Source organism: Python bivittatus, unplaced genomic scaffold, assembly GCF_059951505.1.
Source record: "Python bivittatus isolate LINGU-HERP-01145 unplaced genomic scaffold, Pbiv_v1 ctg000220_np1212, whole genome shotgun sequence".
NCBI lineage: Eukaryota > Metazoa > Chordata > Lepidosauria > Squamata > Pythonidae > Python > Python bivittatus.
In genome coordinates, this window is record NW_028277048.1 from 32,831,678 (window position 1) to 32,851,067 (window position 19,390).

Consider the following 19,390-nt stretch of genomic DNA (forward strand, 5'->3'; position numbering starts at 1 on the left):
GGGATAATGTTACCTTCATCCTGGTAGAGAAATGCCGATTTAGATTGTACTGTATATCACAGGTGGCACAGAGAGGTGCTGCAGCTGTTTTGACTTTTTTCTTCACCAGTGGAGGATATTACATCCCTGCCATGCTTATACTATTTGTAGGCAAAGTAATGATGCAGTTATGATACAGTGTGCAGATGTGTTCCTATTCCAACAGTAGTTCAACAGAGAGGGTACAATCAACATTTTGAGAACAATTTTGCAAGTCCTCAAATGTGTTTCTACTGTAGTTTTAAGAATGGAATTGGAGGAATGGAGGCTAGATCTGGATTACTATTTTTAGATACTGGCTGAAATTGATATTTAATTCAGCCACTTTAGGTGCTCTGATAGCAAGAGACAACTTCTGCTCTTTGTGGAAAGCAGGCATTAGAAATAAATTGGCTCTTTATGGTCTTTCCTGGGATTCCCTGCAATCACTGAGATACTGTATATTCCAAAAAAATTGAACATAGAATGGCAGCGCCTGATTATTATAGGCTCAAGGTGATTTAAACTGTGGAGTTGTCCCCATAGTATTACTCCATACTTTTTGAGTGTAGTTCAGCATCACACATCTTTAATTACCATGTTCTCCAAGGTTGTGTTACCATATAGATATTGATTTAACTCCTAAAATATTGCTTATAATTGATTTGAGATGTTAATCCCTTGCTCAACCCAGAACTTCCAATACCCCCCCCCCTCATTTTCAGATTAGGATTAGTCTGTAACGTGAATTTCTCATATGAATCCTGGGTCAAAATGTATATGCTTCCCTGTGTCTAGTGCCTTTGAATGCTAGAAGAGTCAGCCATTGCTTACTGTAAGTTGGCACAAGAACTTGCCAAGATTTCAAAGTAATCATACTTTGGCTCTCTAAACAAGCCCAGAAGGAAAAACTTTCTTCCCACATGAATATAGATATTAAAATAAAAACCCAAAGATAAAACTGAAAATTTAGTAGATTAAGGGTGCCATCCTGATAAGGAAACCTGAATTTAATTGAAGAAAATTAAAGGGCCTTATCCTGCCACATAAACTTTATTAGTAGTTTATCCATTTGTGTAAAATAATAACAGGAATATACATCAACATAAAGTTTATAGGCATTTTAATTACTTATTAAAATGAATATAACTCCTAGATTAATGTATATTGTAAGAGGAATTCCAATGATAATCTTACGTTAGGGCAGGTCTGCACAAGTTGTAGAGGGAAAAGGGCCACATTGATAAAAAAAAATCATGGGCTGCAAAGGAATGCCTGTTTAGAAAACTGCTAGTAACAATTTATAATGGCTGTACTGCTGCATGAGTTAATGCCTAAATCTGCTTCATACAGAATACAAATTGTATATTGTTTAAATCCATACAGAAATCCTGTGTACAGAATATTCAAGACAAATATGAATTCAAACATGTTGTCATGATAAAGTATGTGATTTTTCAGACATTATGTTGTACAAATTTGAAGATATTCCTACAGGAAAGCTGTTTTGCCAACTAATATAAAAATATGTAACCTGTAACTGTTTTCTTTAATTTTTTAAAAGACTCTCAACTTTACAAGGAAATGTATCAGGCTGTCAGGGTCTTAATGTTTCTTGTGTTATTAGGTACCTAAGGATAATAGTCTGCATTACATTTTAAGCAATGGATTTGCTTTGTAATCTTTATCTTGAAGTAAAGGGAGTTGTATGTTTGTCTTCTTGATGGAAAAATAATGTTACCAATTTCTGCTTCCTAAATATATCTTTTGCCTTCCTCAGAACGTTCCAGATGTGCTGTTTGGATTAAAAAACTTTGTGAGCCTTCAGGTGCTGGTACAGGAATTGTTGGTAGAAAGAACAGAAACTTATACGCAAAACTGCTTCTTCATATGCTAAAGAGAGGAGTGCTGGAGGGACCATTTACACATAAACCTGAATCAGGAATATTGAAAACACTTCCAGCATACATGGTAAATATATACTTCACTGCTGTAGTTTAAAACCAGTATGTTTCATATTTCTATTTATGGGCCTATTTTATTTATTAGGCTTATTTTATTTATTAATCCAATTTATATGGCTGCCCACCTATTCAAAAAACTCTGCGTGGTGAACAACCCCCCCCCGATAATGACATTAAAACAAAAAACTAGATTCATACACCCATGCCAGAGCTCCCATACTAATGTCCTGATCCCATGCCTGGATTTCTCCTAGATGCTTAATATCCAGTTGAATAATACATCATAGGATGATGTTTTTGCCGATTTAGAACAGAATAGTGTTAAAAAGTAAGAACTAAAATATGATTTAGCACTGTTAAGAAATAAGATCCATAAGGAAAATTGAGAGCAAGGATGGATAGCAAGGATGTTGATCATGACCTTGTTGCAAACAACTGTTAAACTAATCTAGAGTGTAAGGAGGTTAGATAGGTATTAATTGCTGTCTTATTCCAGAGATTATTACAGTAACTTTGCTCCATTTGCAGTTATTCTTAAATCTTGATCTGATGAGAGATGTTGAACATAGAGCTCATAGGACTGATCAGGAGGGTTTGAATTCTGGGGCATTAGTAATATCTTGGGCACCTTTGTAGAAAACACAGCATGAGAAGATATGGGCCAAAGATTCCACTACTGCAACTTCAAAGCAGACAGAGCTGCATGTTTTTGACTATGCCTCAGCTTATTGATTTTACTGTAATAATAGTTGTAGGAGACTCAGGTATGTCTTGAAAGTTTGTAAAATATATAACCTGTGGACACTTGTATAATTTTCTACTTTAAACTTGCAACAAAATATATGTTTATTGGAAACTGAGATGAGCTACTATGTCAAGAGCTGAGGTCATATATTGTACTAAACCATGGTTGTTGAATAGGCCCAATGACTTCCTAGTATTTAGCATTGTTGTAGAATTTATTAAAGTAGGGGTTATTCTTGGAAACTTACATTGTGAAACATATTTTTCAATATTCTCTTTTAAAAATCTAGTCAATCTATTTTGATGAACCAAATTCAAAAAGCGTTTGGAGTAACATCCCAGAAGATTTACCTGACTGGGTCATGGGAGAATTGGGCCAGATTGATTGTAAACCAGATGAATCCTGGAAACTTTCTTTTAGAGAAGAGTCTGCTTTGGTAAGCTCACCATCTAAACAGAGGTAAGAATTGGAGATGTAATAATAAATATTACACCAATGTTTCTTTTTATATTTTCAAAAATGAGTAATTTTTAAAATTGGTCATGGTTGCAGTTTATTTCAATGAGACTTGGGTGGTTTCTTCTGATGTAGTAGATAGTACTTTGTTATTTGGACAGGACTTTGGCTTATTAAGGTGGCTTGTCCTTACCAATTGGTGATTGGATTTCTTTTTTCAGTCCTGTGCTTCATTTTTGCCTCAGTAATCACATTTTTACTGTCAGTTAACAGAATTTTACATGTTATAAAGTTCAGCACAAAGAATATTAAGGAAGGAGTGGATCATCTGCAGCTGTAAGTTCTTTCTGTAGCCTTTGGAACCTGCAGAATTTAGTGATGGAATTGCTGAATATCAGTGCCACAGTTCATGACAGTTGAGGTTGGAATTGTGTGAAATATGTACTGATTGATTATGTGCTATCAAGTTGGTGTTGACTCTTAGCAACCACCCAGATAGATTTACTCCATGATGATCTGACTCTAACCTGGTCTTTTAGGTCTTCCAATGGTGCATGTACCCATTGCTGCTGTAATTGAGTCTATCCATCTTGCTGCTAGTTGTCCTCTTCTGTTTCCTTCTACCCTTCCCAACATTAGAGCCTTCTCTGGAGAATTAAGTCTTTGCATAATGTGTTGGATAATTTGAACCTGGTCATTTGTGCCTCTAGTGAGAACTCTGGGTTGATTTGTTGAATGAGCCATTGCTTTGTTTTCTTGGCTGTCCACAGTATTCTCAAGAGCCTTATTTATTTTATTTATTTATAAATCATATCTATATGGTCACCCATCTCACAGAACATGACTCTGGGCAGTGTACAATAAAACCATAAAATAACAATACTAAAACAGAATGACATTAAAAATATTAATGTTATTATTTAAAAAAAGGCTAGATGAGAGCATTGGGTATTATGAACAGTTCTCCAACACCAGAGTTCCAAAGTGTCAATACACTTCCTATCCTGCTTCTTCAAAGTTTGTTCCTTTACTGTTGATGGCACTAAAAGGCAGAAGTTATTTACCACTTTGATGTATTCATTATTAATTCTAAAGCTGGTTGTTGTACTAGTCATTAGTTTGGTCGTCTTTATATTTAATCTTAGTTCCATTTTTTTACTATGCTTCTTGACTTTTATTAATAGACCTTGCAGATCCTTTGCATTTTCGGCTGTTTAAGTAGTATCATCAGCATAGTGTAGCATAGCATGCTTCTTCCTCCAATTTTAAATCCACACTACAGGTAGTCCTGTTAATGACAGTAATTGGGACTGGAATTTCCGTCACTAAGTGATGCAGTTGTAAAGCGTGATGTCATGTGACCACATCACTTAGGGATTGCAATCTTGGCAGTCCCTGTTGCCATCTTTAGCCAAAACCCACCAGTTTTTAGATGAGAACCCACCCCAATCCAAGCCATTCCCAGCTTGGTCCCTTCCAGCCCTGAACCTCCATAAGGTAAGGGACTGCCTCCTCTGCTTACCTCCCCCTCATCTCTGCCCTTTTGGCTATCCACCTACTCGCTGCCGCCAGCTGCCCCCACTGGCCAGACAAGATAAAGTGTTTGATTACATAGTGCAGGATGATGGTATAGAAGGACAGACTGCCTGAGCAGGTTATAAGCACCTCTGCTCTTCCCCCACTGTCAAGATGACCCAGCAAATAACAGAAGTGTTGGACAGGAGACAAGAAGGAGAGAAGACAAGATGACTGCCTGGGAGTCTGCAACCACAGGTCTCATGATGAATAAGCTGAATAAACAGAGCCAAAGTCCAGGAAAGTAAAGGGACAAACTAAAAGAAAGACACCCTGATGAGAAGAAGCAACACGAAAGGAAGCAGCCACTGAGAAAACTGGGGTGTGAGAGTTATTTCCTTCCCTCAGACTGGCATGAGGTAAAAGGTCTTCAAGCTGTTTCCCTTAGATGGTGTAAAGATTCAGAAGAAGAGAAAATTAATCAAGAAGCCCAGCCAGAAACAAACAAGGAGAAGAGATAAAAAAGTAAGGAGTTTGCAGAACAGAAATAGAAAGCAGAAACTAAAAAAGGCAGATTGAACTCCGTAGCAAAAGTCATAAAGCTCCATAGAGTGTGACCATAGAGATACAGAGGTACAAAATAGAGAGGACAGAAATAAACAAATATATTTGAAATAGAAAATAGAAAGATATGAGAATATAGTGTAATTGGACTTTAAAGTCAAGTGTAGATAAAGAGCTTCTAGAAAATAGTTAAAATATAACATATTTTTATTATTAAGATTTATTTCTACAATAGTTGTAGGCATTTATAATTTACAGTTCTTTTTTCTTTTATTTGTAAGCTTTCCTATTTTGAAATAAAAGCCCCCCCCCCCAGCTACTGAGGAGTACAAAAACCCAATTGTCTAAATTTCCAGTTCTTTGTGTCTGTTGAATCTGGGCCAGTCTAGTTATTGGTGGTTCAAAAAGAGTACCCACGACAGATGATCCCCACACATTGGTTGGCCCTCACCCTGCTACTGAGGAAGAGCTGATGATCTTTTGGAATACTAATGGTGTTTATGAAATGGCTGAATTAAAGCTTTTGGGACATCTAGTTGCTGATGTTACCATGGAAGAAAAGAAAATCAAAGGCTGCAAAAACAGAATTACAGGAGAAAGGTGAAACAAAAAAAGCATGAATATGGGAAAACATGAAAGAGGAAATGATTTGACTAAACAGGCACCAGTAAATTGAAATGGATTGGACTCTTTCAGTCAGAAAACCATACTTTTTACTGTTCAGGACATGAAAAATAAGGAACGGTATTGCTTTCTTAGTCAGATTGGGTGTAATGCAGTCAATGATCAAATGATATCAATTAGATTTCATACAGCCCCTTAATAAGATTGTTATTCAAAGTTATGGTGTAACCATGGATGCAGGAGTAGAGGGAGTTGAGCTTTGCAGTCAAATTCAATCTGAAATTGATAGAACATGTAAGCAAGATGTGCTGCTTGTGGCTGGAGATCAGAATGCCAAAGTTGGAAATATTGGGGAAAATGTAGTCAAATTGTATGGCCTAGGAAACCAGCTTTTGCCAACCAATGGTTTCTTCATAGCTGTCTTCAAACAACCAAAACAATGGCTATATACTCGAATATCACCAGATGGAGCACACAGACATAGAACTGACTGTATTATTGTGTGAAGAGGTAGAAGTATTTAGTTATAACAGCAAAGATGTAGCTGGGGCTGATTGTGGAATAGATCATGAACTGCTCATGTTCAGGTTCCAAGTTAAGCTAAAGAAGAAGAACGAAGAGCCAGTTTCCATGCTATAATCTTGAGCATATACACACCATTTTCAGTGAGAACATCAGGAATCATTTTGAATTCCTGAACCTCACTTATAATGAACCAGAATGAAATCAAAGAAGTTAAGAAGAACGTTAAGAAGGAATGTGAAAAATGACTGCCAAAAGCCAGGAAACAGAAGAAAGTGAACTGGGCATCAGAGCAAACAGTGGAAATTGCCAAGAACAGAAGAGAAGCCAAAGCCAAGAAAGATAAAAATCTAGCAGCAGTATTATGACATCTAGAAAGAAATAGAAGATGGAAACAGAAATGAAAAAAAAAAAACAAGGAATGTTTTCCAAAGGATATTTGAACTCGGAGGTTCCAGTCTCAAACTGGTATGCTAAAGGATGCCAATTGACAGATAGTATCTGATTCAAAGTAGATCAAAGAAAGATGGAAGCATATTTACATTCTATACAGTAGGTATGTCAAACATCCAAGATACCTTAGAAGATATTCCCTGTAGTACCAGAAGGGGAAGTTAGATCAGCAATCTAGTCATTACCAAGTCAGAAAGCTACAGCTATTGTTTTCTGTTTGAGGTTTTCTGCTTGATTATTTTCAAGCAGAAAACAATACCCTAATCAAGGAACTACTGAGGAGAAAACCAGCACCCCCACCAACACTGGCAGGGCAAGCTGCTATATACAGTATAAACAGGGAGAAAACCCCACACTCACTAGCACTGATGACGTTACCTAGTTGGGTAATGAAACATCTGTAAGCAAACAACCAAGCTCAGATGTTTCAACCATGTCAAGCTATGGACTATCTTTAGAAAAATGGGAATCCCAGAATCTCTTATTCTTCTCATGTGAAATCTATGCACAAGACAGGGAACCATGGTCTGGACAGAACATGATGAAACAGACTGGTTCCAGATTGGGAAAGGAGTGAAACAAGGCTGTATACTCTCGCCTTATTTATTGAACCTGATATTGAATTGATGCTGAGGGAAGTTGTATTGGAACAAAATGAATGTGGTTTAAAATTGGAGGAAGAAACACTAATAACCTGCTGTATGCTGATTAAACTATTCTGATAGCTGAAGATGCAAATGATCTGGAAGCTCTAATAATGAAAATCAAGGAGCACAAAATCAAAAATGGGGCTAAGATTAAATATAAGGAAGACCAAACTAATGACAACAGGTACAATTAGAATTGATAATGAAGACATTGAAATGGGGGATAGCTTCTTTCTTTTAGGATCAGCCATCAACAGTAATGGAACCAATTTTGAAGAAGCAAGAGAGGAAGAGTATTGACACTTTTGAACTTTGGTGTTGGAGAAGACTCCATGGACATGCTGTGTTGTATCTTGATACGGTTGATCAACTAATCAATAAATTAATGAATTAACAATAAATATATTGAAGTGGTGAATAACTTCTGCCTTTTAGGATTGACTATCAATAGTAAAGGAAACAAAAGTCAATAAATATGTTGCAGATTGGTACTTGGTAGAGTAGGAGTAAAGGCCTTGGAAAAGATATTCAGATGCTATGATGAGTCTATACAGTGGTACCTCAGGTTACAAACGCCTCTGTTAACGAACCTTTCGGGTTACGACCAGCTCTGGCCGCAAAAATTTACCTCAGTTTGCGAACTCCGCCTCGGGGTACGAACAGGATACGCGGCCATTTTCCCTCCCGTGACACGGTCCGCGGCCATTTTTCCGCCCCTGACACATGGTCCGCGGCCATTTTCCGCCCCTGACACGTGGTCCGCGGCCATTTTTCCACCCGACACGTGGTCTGCGGCCATTTCCTGCCCCTGACACATGGTCCGTGGCCATTTTCCGCCCCTGACACGTGGTCCGCGGCCATTTTCCGCTCCTGACACGTGGTCCGCGGCCATTTTCTGCCCCTGACGTGGTCCGCGGCCATTTTTCCGCCCCTGACACGTGGTCCGCGGCCATTTTTCCGCCCCTGACACGGGGTCCGCGGCCATTTTTCCGCCCCTGACACGGGGTCCGCGGCCATTTTCCTGCCCCTGACACGTCCGCGGCCATTTTCTGCCCCTGACACGGGGTCCGCGGCCATTTTTCCGCCCCTGACACGGGGTCCGCGGCCATTTTTCCGCCCCTGACACGTGGTCCGCGGCCATTTTCTGCCCCTGACACGTCGTAGGGAGGGGGACTCTCCCTCCAAGCAATAGCCGCCTCCCTGTCCTCCACGCCAGAACGGATTAACGGTAATTACGTTGAACCTTATGGGGAAATTTCCTTCGGGTTGCGACCAATTTGGGGTGTGACCAGAGTCACGGAACTAATTAAGTTCGTAAACTGAGGTTCTACTGTACCTACAAAGTAGCAGTGCTTTTCCTGGTAACAGTCTATGGAAGAAAACATTGGACTTTGAAGAAACAGGATAGGGAGAGTTTTGATCCTTTTGAACTTTGGTGTTGGAAGCGATGCCTAATGGATGGCAGAGAAAACAAATTAATCCACAGTTCTCACTCAAGGCACAAATGACCAGCCTCAAATTGTCATACTTTGGACACATTTTGCAAATCCCTAGCTTTCAGAAGATGTCTGTAATTCTGGGAAAGATGGAAGGAAGGAGAAAAAGAGGATGACCAGAAGCAAGGTGGAAGAACTTAATTATAGCTGTGATGGGTGCACCATTGGAAGATCTAAAGGATAAACTTGGAGACAAGATCATCAGAGAGAAAAACTATGTGTTTGCCAAGAATCTATGCTGATTTGATGGCACATAATTAATCATATGAAATCTGGCAAAGGTGCGAAGCTTGATGACAGTCAAACTGAGCAAATAAAACTCTTGAACTGGGCAGCAAGGAATGGCTTCTAGGGTTGTTTAAGAATGTGCAAAAAAAAAAAAAAGATAAAATACTTAGAGATGGAAATAATCGCGTATTGTAGCATTGCTGAAATTGGGCAAAAATTCTGTAAATCTAGGGAGATTCTAGCCAGTCTTTCTTCATATGCAACTCATGTAAGCAATAGGAGCATGCAGTTGTGAACTTTGACTCATGCCATAGTGAGCTGGGTTTTGGAAGTCATGTATTGGTCAAATACTGAATATAGTAGAGATGGTTTTGAGAAAAACCAGTGTTTGCCAACCTCTGAACAATATACAACACATAATTATTACATGTTCCTAGGGAAACTATAATCTAACATAGGGTTCCAAACTAATGTAAATGATCCAGATGTTCACTGAAAATCACAGCTTCTCTGTTGACCTTAGATAAACATATGAACTGTTCTTATGGCAGCAAAAGCATTGAATACCAGGCCTATTTCTGCTTTTGTCTTTCCAATGCTGAAGAACTAGAGTTTTAGGAATAAGAAAGGCAGAGAATACTTTTCTCTTGTCCAATTATCAATTTCCATTTAGTAATTGTGTAGCTCAACAGAATGTGGGCTTTCAAAAATATTAAACTTTGTCTCAATGAAATTAATATATGTAATTATTTCTTCCAGAACATTATGACATTGCAAAAATATATGTTGTCATGAGGCAGAGAAAAATTTAAACTTTTAAATTCTAATACAAATTAAAATAACTACTTGTGAAACATACTGTCCCTAGTTACAAAAATAATATCATTATGGCACAAAAGTGATGAATACTAGGACTTTAATTTCTGTGTTTTAGGGGTATAACTGCAATGTAAATGCATATATTAAAGTTGACCTTCCAGATACTTTTTTGTTGTTGTTCAAAGATATTGGTATAGAAGAATGTGGCTATTTGAAAAATACACAATGTGAGGATGCTTACACTGTTTATCATTATTCTATTGGGATAATCTAAGCTTCTCGCTTCTGTAAAGATAAATTGTACATGTTGTATCATCCACATTTCTCTTTTTGTATATCCCTTCTTTGGCTTTTTTATAAAGTGAAATGACATGTTTTAAACTGTTTCTTTAATGAACTTTTATTATTTGCTGCAATTGAATCAATAAAAGGAAGTTAGTTTCAGGGCAACTATTGCTTGTTTCTTTGTGTAAGATGCTGAAATAAACAGCAGGTGGTGGTGGTGTACTGTAGAACAGCGTAAACGACTACTTCGTGTTAGCTGAGAGTTTTCTGAGGGTACATTGATATCCATTCTCTTCCTAGCTGGAATGTTTTGCTGTAAAGCTTTATTAAAAATTAGTGGTTTATAAACAGTAAAAGGACTATTCTAATCAATCCAAACTATGTTTCACATAAGAATTTGATTCTTTTGGCACACTAGAATTATAGTCTTTCTTTTATTGCTCTTTATTACGCTTATTTTTATTGTGCTTGTGATCACGTTTCTCAAAGAGCAGAAATTGACAGCTGAGACTGATGGAAGTATAGCAGTCTGTAATCAGGAAGGTTATTCTTTTTTGAAATCCTCTTTTGCAATGTTACTTACTGTTCTTTTTAGAATTATGTGCCTATAATTCAGCCCTAATAATTTCTTGACAGCAATGGAAATTTATAGTTGGCCACTGCTAGTAATATGGAAAATCCGAAAAATAGTGCAAGAGCCTAAACGATTATGTTTACCTAATACTAATATAGCTTAATTTTAGATTATTGAAAAAAACCCCTCTAATTGCATCTATCTTCTCCTTGCATTGTAGTCAAATTATGACACCTTTCTATGGGTGTGGTCACTCTTATCTTAGCAGCATTTTCTTTGTAATGATTTCTCATTGGTGAACCCTTTTATTATCTGATATCAGAACTGAGTATTTTGCTTTATAAGGAGATCTTTAAAAATACCTCTTTTTAAAAAGACGTTTGATTTGTATATGCACTTTTGGGAGAGGTATATCTTTTATATTTTCTATTGAAATGTTAATACTCTTTTTTATTGTTATCCTGGTTTCTGTTCAGAAAGTTGAAAAGTAGGCTATAAATTTCTAGCATGTATTGGTTCTTTGTCAGAATTTTTTAAAGTTATTTTGGGTTCTGAATAAATATCAGCAATGGCTATTGACAAAAGCAATATTATATTATAAGCTCCATCCCTTGTGGGCAGGACTTACATTACAATACTGCAATATAATGCATCAGTCTGATCCCCCTTGCCCTTCCCCAGTCACAATTGAATGTGAGCACAATGTAAATTAGGGTTGTACATGCTTTAAAACCCCTTCATGGGTCACTGCCTTGTCGTGGCGAAAGGGCTTGCATAACTCAGTGAAGCGATGAGCTATACCGTGCAGGGCCACCCAAGACGGACAGGTCATGACAGAGAGTTCTGACAAAATGTGGTCCACTGGAGAAGGAAATGGCAACCCACTCCAGTATCCTTGCCAAGAAAACCCCATGGACAATGTTAAAAGGCTAAAAGATATGACGCCGGAAGATGAGCCCCTCAGGTCGGAAGGTGTCCAATATGCTACTGGGGAAGAGCGGAGGGCAATTCCAAATAGCTCCAGAAAGAGTGAAGCGGCTGGGCCAAAGCCGAAAGGACGTTCAGCTGTGGATGTATCTGGAAGCGAAAAGAAGGTCCAATGCTATAAAGAACAATATTGTATAGGTACAGTGGAACCTCGGTTTACGAACTTAATTCGTTCCGTGACTCTGGTCGCGACCCAAATTGGTCGCGATCCGAAGCAAATTTTCCTATAATGTTCAATGTAATTACCGTTAATCCGTTCTGGTGTGGAGGACGGAGGCGGCTATTGCTTGGAGGGAGAGTCCCCCTCCCTACGACCACGTGTCAAGGGTGGAAAAGGCCGTGGATCACATGTCAGGGGCGGAAAAATGGCCGCGGATCAGGTGTCAGGGCGGAAAAATGGCCGCGGACCATGTGTCAGGGGCAGAAAATGGCCGCGGACCATGTGTCAGGGGTGGAAAAATGGCTACGGACCACTTGTCAGGGGCGGAAAAATGGCCGCGGACCACATGTCACGGGCGGGAAAATGGCCACGGATCCTGTTCGTAACCCGAGGCGGAGTTCGCGAACCGAAGCAAAATTTTGCGGCCGGAGCTGGTCGTCACCCAAAAAGTTTGTGAACAGAAGCGTTCGTAACCCGAGGTTCCACTGTATCTGGAATGTAAGATCTATGAACCAAGGCAAGCTGGATGTGGTCAAACATGAGATGACAAGATCGAACATCGACATCTTGGGAATCAGCGAATTGAAATGGATGGGAATGGGTGAATTTAATTCAGGTGACCATTATATCTACTACTGTGGGCAAGAAACCCTTAGAAGAAATGGAGTAGCACTCATAGTCAATAAGAGAGTGGGAAAGGCAATAATGGGGTACAACCTCAAAAACGACAGAATGATCTCAGTGCGAATCCAAGGCAAACCATTCAACATCACAATAATCCAAGTCTATGCCCCAACCACTGATGCCAAAGAAGCTGAAGTTGACCGGTTCTATGAAGACCTACAACACCTTCTAGAACTAGCACCAAAAAAAGATGTCCTTTCATCATAGGGGATTGGAATGCTAAAGTAGGAAGTCAAGGAGTAATCGGAATAACAGGCAAGTTTGGCCTTGGACTACAAAATGAAGCAGGGCAAAGGCTAATAGAGTTCTGTCAAGAGAACAAGCTAGTCATAGCAAACACTCTTTTCCAACAACTCGAGAGACGGCTCTACACATGGACATCACCAGATGATCAATACCGAAACCAGATTGATTATATACTTTGCAGCCAAAGATGGAGAAGCTCTATACAGACAGCAAAAACAAGACCAGGAGCTGACTGTGGCTCAGATCATGAGCTTCTTACTGCAAAATTTAGGCTTAAATTGAAGAACGTAGGGAAAACCACTAGACCACTCAGGTATGACTTAGATCTTATTCCTTGTGAGTACACAGTGAAGGTGATGAGTAGATTTAGAGGATTAGATTTGGTAGACAGAGTGCCTGAAGAACTATGGACGGAGGTCGGTAACATTGTATAGGAGGCAGCAACTAAAACCATCCCAAAGAAAAAGAAATGCAAGAAAGCAGAATGGCTGTCTGATGAGGCTTTACAAATAGCTGTGGAAAGAAGGAATGCGAAAAGCAAGGGTGAAAGGGAAAGATATAAGCAACCGAATGCAGATTTCCAGAGAATAGCAAGGAGAGATAAGAAGGCCTTCTTAAATGAACAATGCAAAGAAATCGAGGAAAACAATAGAATGGGGAAGACTAGAGATCTCTTCAAGAAAATTGGAGATATCAAAGGAACGTTTAGTGCAAAGATGGGCATGATAAAGGACAAAAAAGGCAGGGACCTAACAGAAGCAGAAGAGATTAAGAAGAGGTGGCAAGAATACACAGAAGAACTATACAAGAAAGATCTTAATGTCCCTGATGTCCATGCTGGTGTGGTCACTGACCTTGAGCCAGACATCCTAGAGAGTGAAGTCAAGTGGGCCTTAGGAAGTGTTACTAACAACAAAGCTAGTGGAGATGACAGTATTCCAGCTGAGTTATTTAAAATACTAAAAGACGATGCTGTTAAAGTGCTGCACTCAATGTGCCAGCAAGTTTGGAAAACGCAACAGTGGCCACGGGATTGGAAAAGGTCAGTTTACGTTCCAATTCCAAAGAAGGGCAATGCCAAAGAATGCTCAAACTATTGCACAATTGCACTAATTTCACATGCTAGCAAGGTTATGCTCAAAATCCTACAAGCTAGGCTTTAGCAGTACATGAACCAAGAACTACCGAATGTACAAGCTGGATTTCGAAGAGGCAGAGGAACTAGAGATCAAATTGCCAACATTCGCTGGATCATGGAGAAAGCACGAGAGTTCCAGAAAAACATCTACTTCTGCTTCATTGACTATGCAAAAGCCTTCGATTGTGTGGATCACAACAAACTGTGGCAAATTCTTAAAGAGATGGGGGTACCAGACCATCTTACTTGTCTCCTGAGAAATCTGTATACGGGCCAAGAAGCAACAGTTAGAACCAGTCATGGAATAACCAATTGGTTCAAAACAGGGGAAGGAGTACGACAAGGCTGTATACTGTCACCCTGCTTATTTAACCTATATGCAGAGTACATCATGAGAAATGCCAGGCTGGATGAATCACAAGCCGGAATTAAGATTTCAGGGAGAAACATCAACAACCTCAGATATGCAGACGATACCACCCTAATGGCAGAAAGTGAAGAAGAACTAAAGAGCCTCTTGATGAGGGTGAAAGAGGAGAGTGCAAAAGCTGGCTTGAAACTCAACATTAAAAAAACTAAGATCATGGCATCTGGACCCATCAATTCCTGGCAAATAGAAGGGGTAGAAATGGAAGCAGTAACAGACTTCATTTATTTGGGCTCCAAGATCACTGCAGACAGAGACTGCATCCATGAAATTAAAAGATGCTTGGTCCTTGGGAGGAAAGCTATGGCAAACCTAGATAGCATAATAAAAAGCAGAAACATCACCTTGCCGACAAAGATCCGCATAGTCAAAGCTATGGTTTTTCCAGTAGGAATGTATGGCTGTGAGAGCTGGACCATAAAGAAGGCTGAGCACCGAAGAATTGATGCCTTTGAACTGTGGTGCTGGAGAAGACTCTTAAGAGTCCCCTGGCCTGCTAGGAGGTCAAACCAGTCAATCTTAAAGGAAATCAACCCTGATTGCTCATTGGAAGGATTGATAATGAAGCTCAAGCTCAGATACTTTGGTCACCTAATGCGAAGAGAGGACTCTTTGGAAAAGACCCTGATGCTGGGAAAGATGGAAGGCAAAAGGAGACGAGGACGGCAGAGGATGAAATGGTTAGATAGCATCACTGAAGCAATGAGCATGAAACTGAGCCAACTCAGGGAGGCAGTGAAGGACAGGAAGGGCTGGTGCGATATGGTTCATGGGGTCACGAAGAGTCGGACACGACTTAATGACTGAGCAACAAAAACATGCTTTAAAAATGCATGGTTTGGCACTTGTGAGGTCTGAAATATTTCTGAATCATTTTCGAAGTGCGCACAGCCATAGTAATATATTTTGGATGTCACTGGAGATTTTTTCTCTTTATGCTGTTGTCTTTCCTTTTTTATAGTTTTATAAACTAAGTCATTCAGTGTGTTATCGTGACTAGATGTCAGAAATACAGTATGGGCTGAATGGTACTATTTGGTCTTTTGTTGCTACAGTATGAAAAACTACTTTGTATTTTAGTTTTTACAGAATTCTCAAGCTCATGTAGTTTATTGGCTTATAATGCAGCCTGGATTTGGTTAAGACCTAGGTGAGAGGCCACTTGGGAATCTCACATTCATTTACCCACAGTATTTTTAGTTATCTTTGCAGATATTCAATGCCAAGAAAATGTTGTGGCTTAAGAAGGGAAATGCTATGTTTGCACCCCTGGCTGCTCCAAAGTACGTTTTTGTCTTTGAATACAAAGCATTTAATTACCCTAATATATATGCCAGCTTGAGCTCCTGAAAAATGGTAGGATAACAGTATGAGAAGTAATAAATATAATGAGCTCTTGCTAAAGAAAAGTGACCTCTAAATAAACTTTGTTCAACATTGCTTAATATTGAAAAATAACTCTTGGCATCAGAACTTGTGTACAATAGACTTCAGAATAATTTGTGGTGATGATCTGCAGCTGAAATTTTTCTGGGTCTCTGAAGTCTCCACACTTTAAATGGCTTCCAATTCTGGAGGCCAGTTGCTGGAACAAGATGTTAAACAGTCTTTTTATGATTGGTTTTTAATTTTGTTCTTTTTGTATACACTAAGTATGATGCAAATCCAAAAAATATAGACATATTATCTACTAAAATGTCTAGTTTTATGTATGTACACATCACATAATTTAATTTTTAATATTTAAATAAATTTATTTCACCATACAGGTAGTCCTTGCTTAACGACTGTTTGTTTAACAATGGTTCAAAGTTATGACAGCCTCGGAAAGGGTGCTTTACAGCCCGTAAACTTCTGGCTGTCATAAAATGTGTCCCCCCACGGTCACATTTTGGGCACTTGGCAACCAGCTCGCATTTATGACCAACAGCCAAGCACCCCATGATCATGTGATCACCATTTGCAATGTTCTCTGCTGGCTTCCCCATTGGAAGATGGCAGGGAAAGTTGCAAGTGGAGGGGATGTGGCAGTGTACAGATTTGAGCTCCGTTCCTCCAGTCCCACCAAGGATTTCCCCTCCATTTGTGGGCTGCGAAGTAGTGGAGCTGAAATCTTCAGGAGTTGGGAGGGGAAACAGGAGTGGGGAGGGGAAACCTCTTGGTGGTAGGAAGGAATGGAGCTCAAATCCTGAAGATTTCAGCTGCGTTCCTCCAGCCCCAGGAAGGATTTCCCCTCTACCCACAGAGAGGAGGGCAAATTCGTTTGAGAGTGAAAGGGCTGCCTGCCGGGAGGATTTCAGCTCTATGCGGAGCTGAAAACCTGGCAGGCAGCCCTTTTGCTCTTAAAGAGCTACCTGCTGGGAGGATTTCAGCTCTCCATTAAGCTGAAATCCTTCAGTAGACAGGTGTTTTGCTCTGTCCACTAAACGACCCTGGAGAATGACCCAGGAGATCGCTTAACGACTGCAACCAGGAGTGCCTGGATTGCAGTTGTTGAGTGAAATAGTCACGTGGGCATCTCACTTAATGACCGCTTCACTCAACCATCGAGATTCCGGTCTCAATTGTGTTGGTTAGGCAAGGACTACCTGTATAGGAAAAATGGGAAATGGGAATCATGGCAGTGAAATACTTGTTCAGATTTAGATAAGTTAGTTCCTCAGGCTTCTTTTGTGTGTGTGTGTGTGTGTGTGTGTATCTTTTGCAATCATACTGTATCAGTTTCCATTTGCTTTCCTCTTAATTTCCAAATCTTTGATATATAATTCAAAAGAACACAGGCATCCAGAAAACTAATGAGTTTTGAGGAACGAAAGTAATATGTGAAGTAACCACTTCATATGAACCATTGTTTTGTTTTGACTATTCCGTCTCTAAACCCACCATTTCCCCACCTAAAAATACACATAGGAATCCAGTAGAATCCAATAGATGTAAGTAGACAGCTAGCTAGCTAGCTAGTGGCTGGAGAGCGTAGTGGTTAGAGCACCGCCCTTGGCGCGGGAGACTGAGATTCAAATCCCGGCTGATACCTACCTTACTGGTAGGGGTCCTTGGACAAAGACCCCTTAACGCTTCATCTGCCTATCTCGAATATGAGAGTGACACATACTAAGAGAGTCATGCCGGCTCGGACATCGCCCGGATTAACAAGGTCCACATCAGATGTTGGGGAACCAGGAGAAACTGATGATAAGTGGTCTACTGCAACAAACCACCCATGGACGAGACAGGAGAACCTGGAATTGATGGAATGCTACTACAACAGTAGACCTAATGAGAGAGGATATATAAACATATGAGAGAACTATGGATAGATAGAAGACCTACATCCACACTAACTGAGAAACAGTTAGTTACCCAACGCTTCAACATAGTGAAGAGGAAGCTGCTCTCACAACTTGAGATAGACCCAACTCCACGTTACATCTCGGACTCAAGAAGACCCAGAAGAACAACTGGATGTGCAGCCAACATGTGAAGCTGGAACATCACTAACACCTCCTCCATTACAGAGCACAGCAGCTGGTATGAGGCATAAGATAATGGATAAGCTAGCTACAGTCAACCCTTGAGATCAGTGACCAAGGCTCAGTGGAGAAGTACCATCAGATAGTATGCTAGAAGATGCCAATAGAGCCCTTACAACAATCCCTACTACCACCACAACTCAAACCAATGAACTGGTATATACTACAGCTGCTGTAATCCTGGAGATGCTTGGCTACACAATCAAGAAGAATAGCAGTACATGCCCCCCGGGAAAATGCGGTTGGAGGCTAAGTTCAAGGCAATTTGGAGAGAAGTCATTCAGCTGGTGGAACTACAGAAGGGTGTGAAGATTAAGGATAAGACCCAGCTACTGAAAAAATAGATGGGTCTGACTCCATCTGAAGCCCTAGAGACTACTAAACAAAGGCTCACAGCACTGGCTGCCAGGCTGTGGAGATACACTAGAGAAGCAGAGCCCAAGAAGATAAATGCCCTGTTCTCCAAAGAACCATCCAAAGTGTACTCCCAACTGCAGTGCAACAACACAGCAACAGCAGAGCCACTGACAGCAGAAACTGAACAGTACTGGAAGAACATATAGGAGAAGGAGATGGCCCATAACACCAGTGCAAAGTGGCTACAGGGCCTGAGAGCAGACCACAGCACTCTCCCAGAACAGGAACCAGTCACCATCACAGTAGCAAACATCCAACAATGGGTCAAGAACATGAAGAGCTGAACAGCATCTGGCCTGGACATGATCCACACCTAACAGCAGTGCATGAACACCTAGCAGCACAGATGAACAAGCTGCTAGCAGCAGGCTTCCATCCAGACTGGCTAACATAAGGAAGGACAGTGCTGATCATGAAAGACCCCCACCAGGGAACAGCACCATCCAACTGGTGGCCAATAACCTGCCTCCCTACAACATGGAAAGTCCTAACAGGCATCATAGCTGCCAAGCTACAGAACCATATGGGCCAGTACATGAGCACAACTCAGAAGGGCATTGGGAACAATACCAGAGGCTCAAAACACCAGTTGCTCATAGATAGAACAGTTGCCTGAGGCTCAAGGTCTAAACACACCAATGTGAGCACAGCCTGGATTGACTACAGGAAAACCTACGACTCAATGCCACACACATGGATCTGGCACTAATCAAAGTCAACAGGACACTAAGGACCTTCCTCAAGAACTCAGTGGGATTGTGGAAGACAACACTGGAAGTCAACTCAAGACAGGTCACACAGGTGGCCATCAAGTGTGGCATATACCAAGGTGCTGCTGTTCTTCATAGGCTTGAACCCCCTCAGCTAGATAATCACAAGGACTGGATACAG

The 19,390-nt window shown here is 40.3% G+C and overlaps 1 protein-coding gene across 6 annotated transcripts in view; it reads left to right on the plus strand.

Annotated features, from left to right (window-relative positions):
- The window catches only part of CEP112 (centrosomal protein 112), a 300,158-nt gene that overhangs the window by 5,773 nt on the left and 274,995 nt on the right, over positions 1-19,390 (plus strand). For all 6 annotated transcript variants that reach the window (XM_088138295.1, XM_088138299.1, XM_088138300.1 and 3 more), the window contains exons 4-5: positions 1,799-1,989; positions 3,017-3,186. In XM_088138295.1, coding sequence (XP_087994421.1) covers positions 1,799-1,989; positions 3,017-3,186 — 361 coding nt within the window. The remainder of the gene's footprint in view (positions 1-1,798; positions 1,990-3,016; positions 3,187-19,390) is intronic.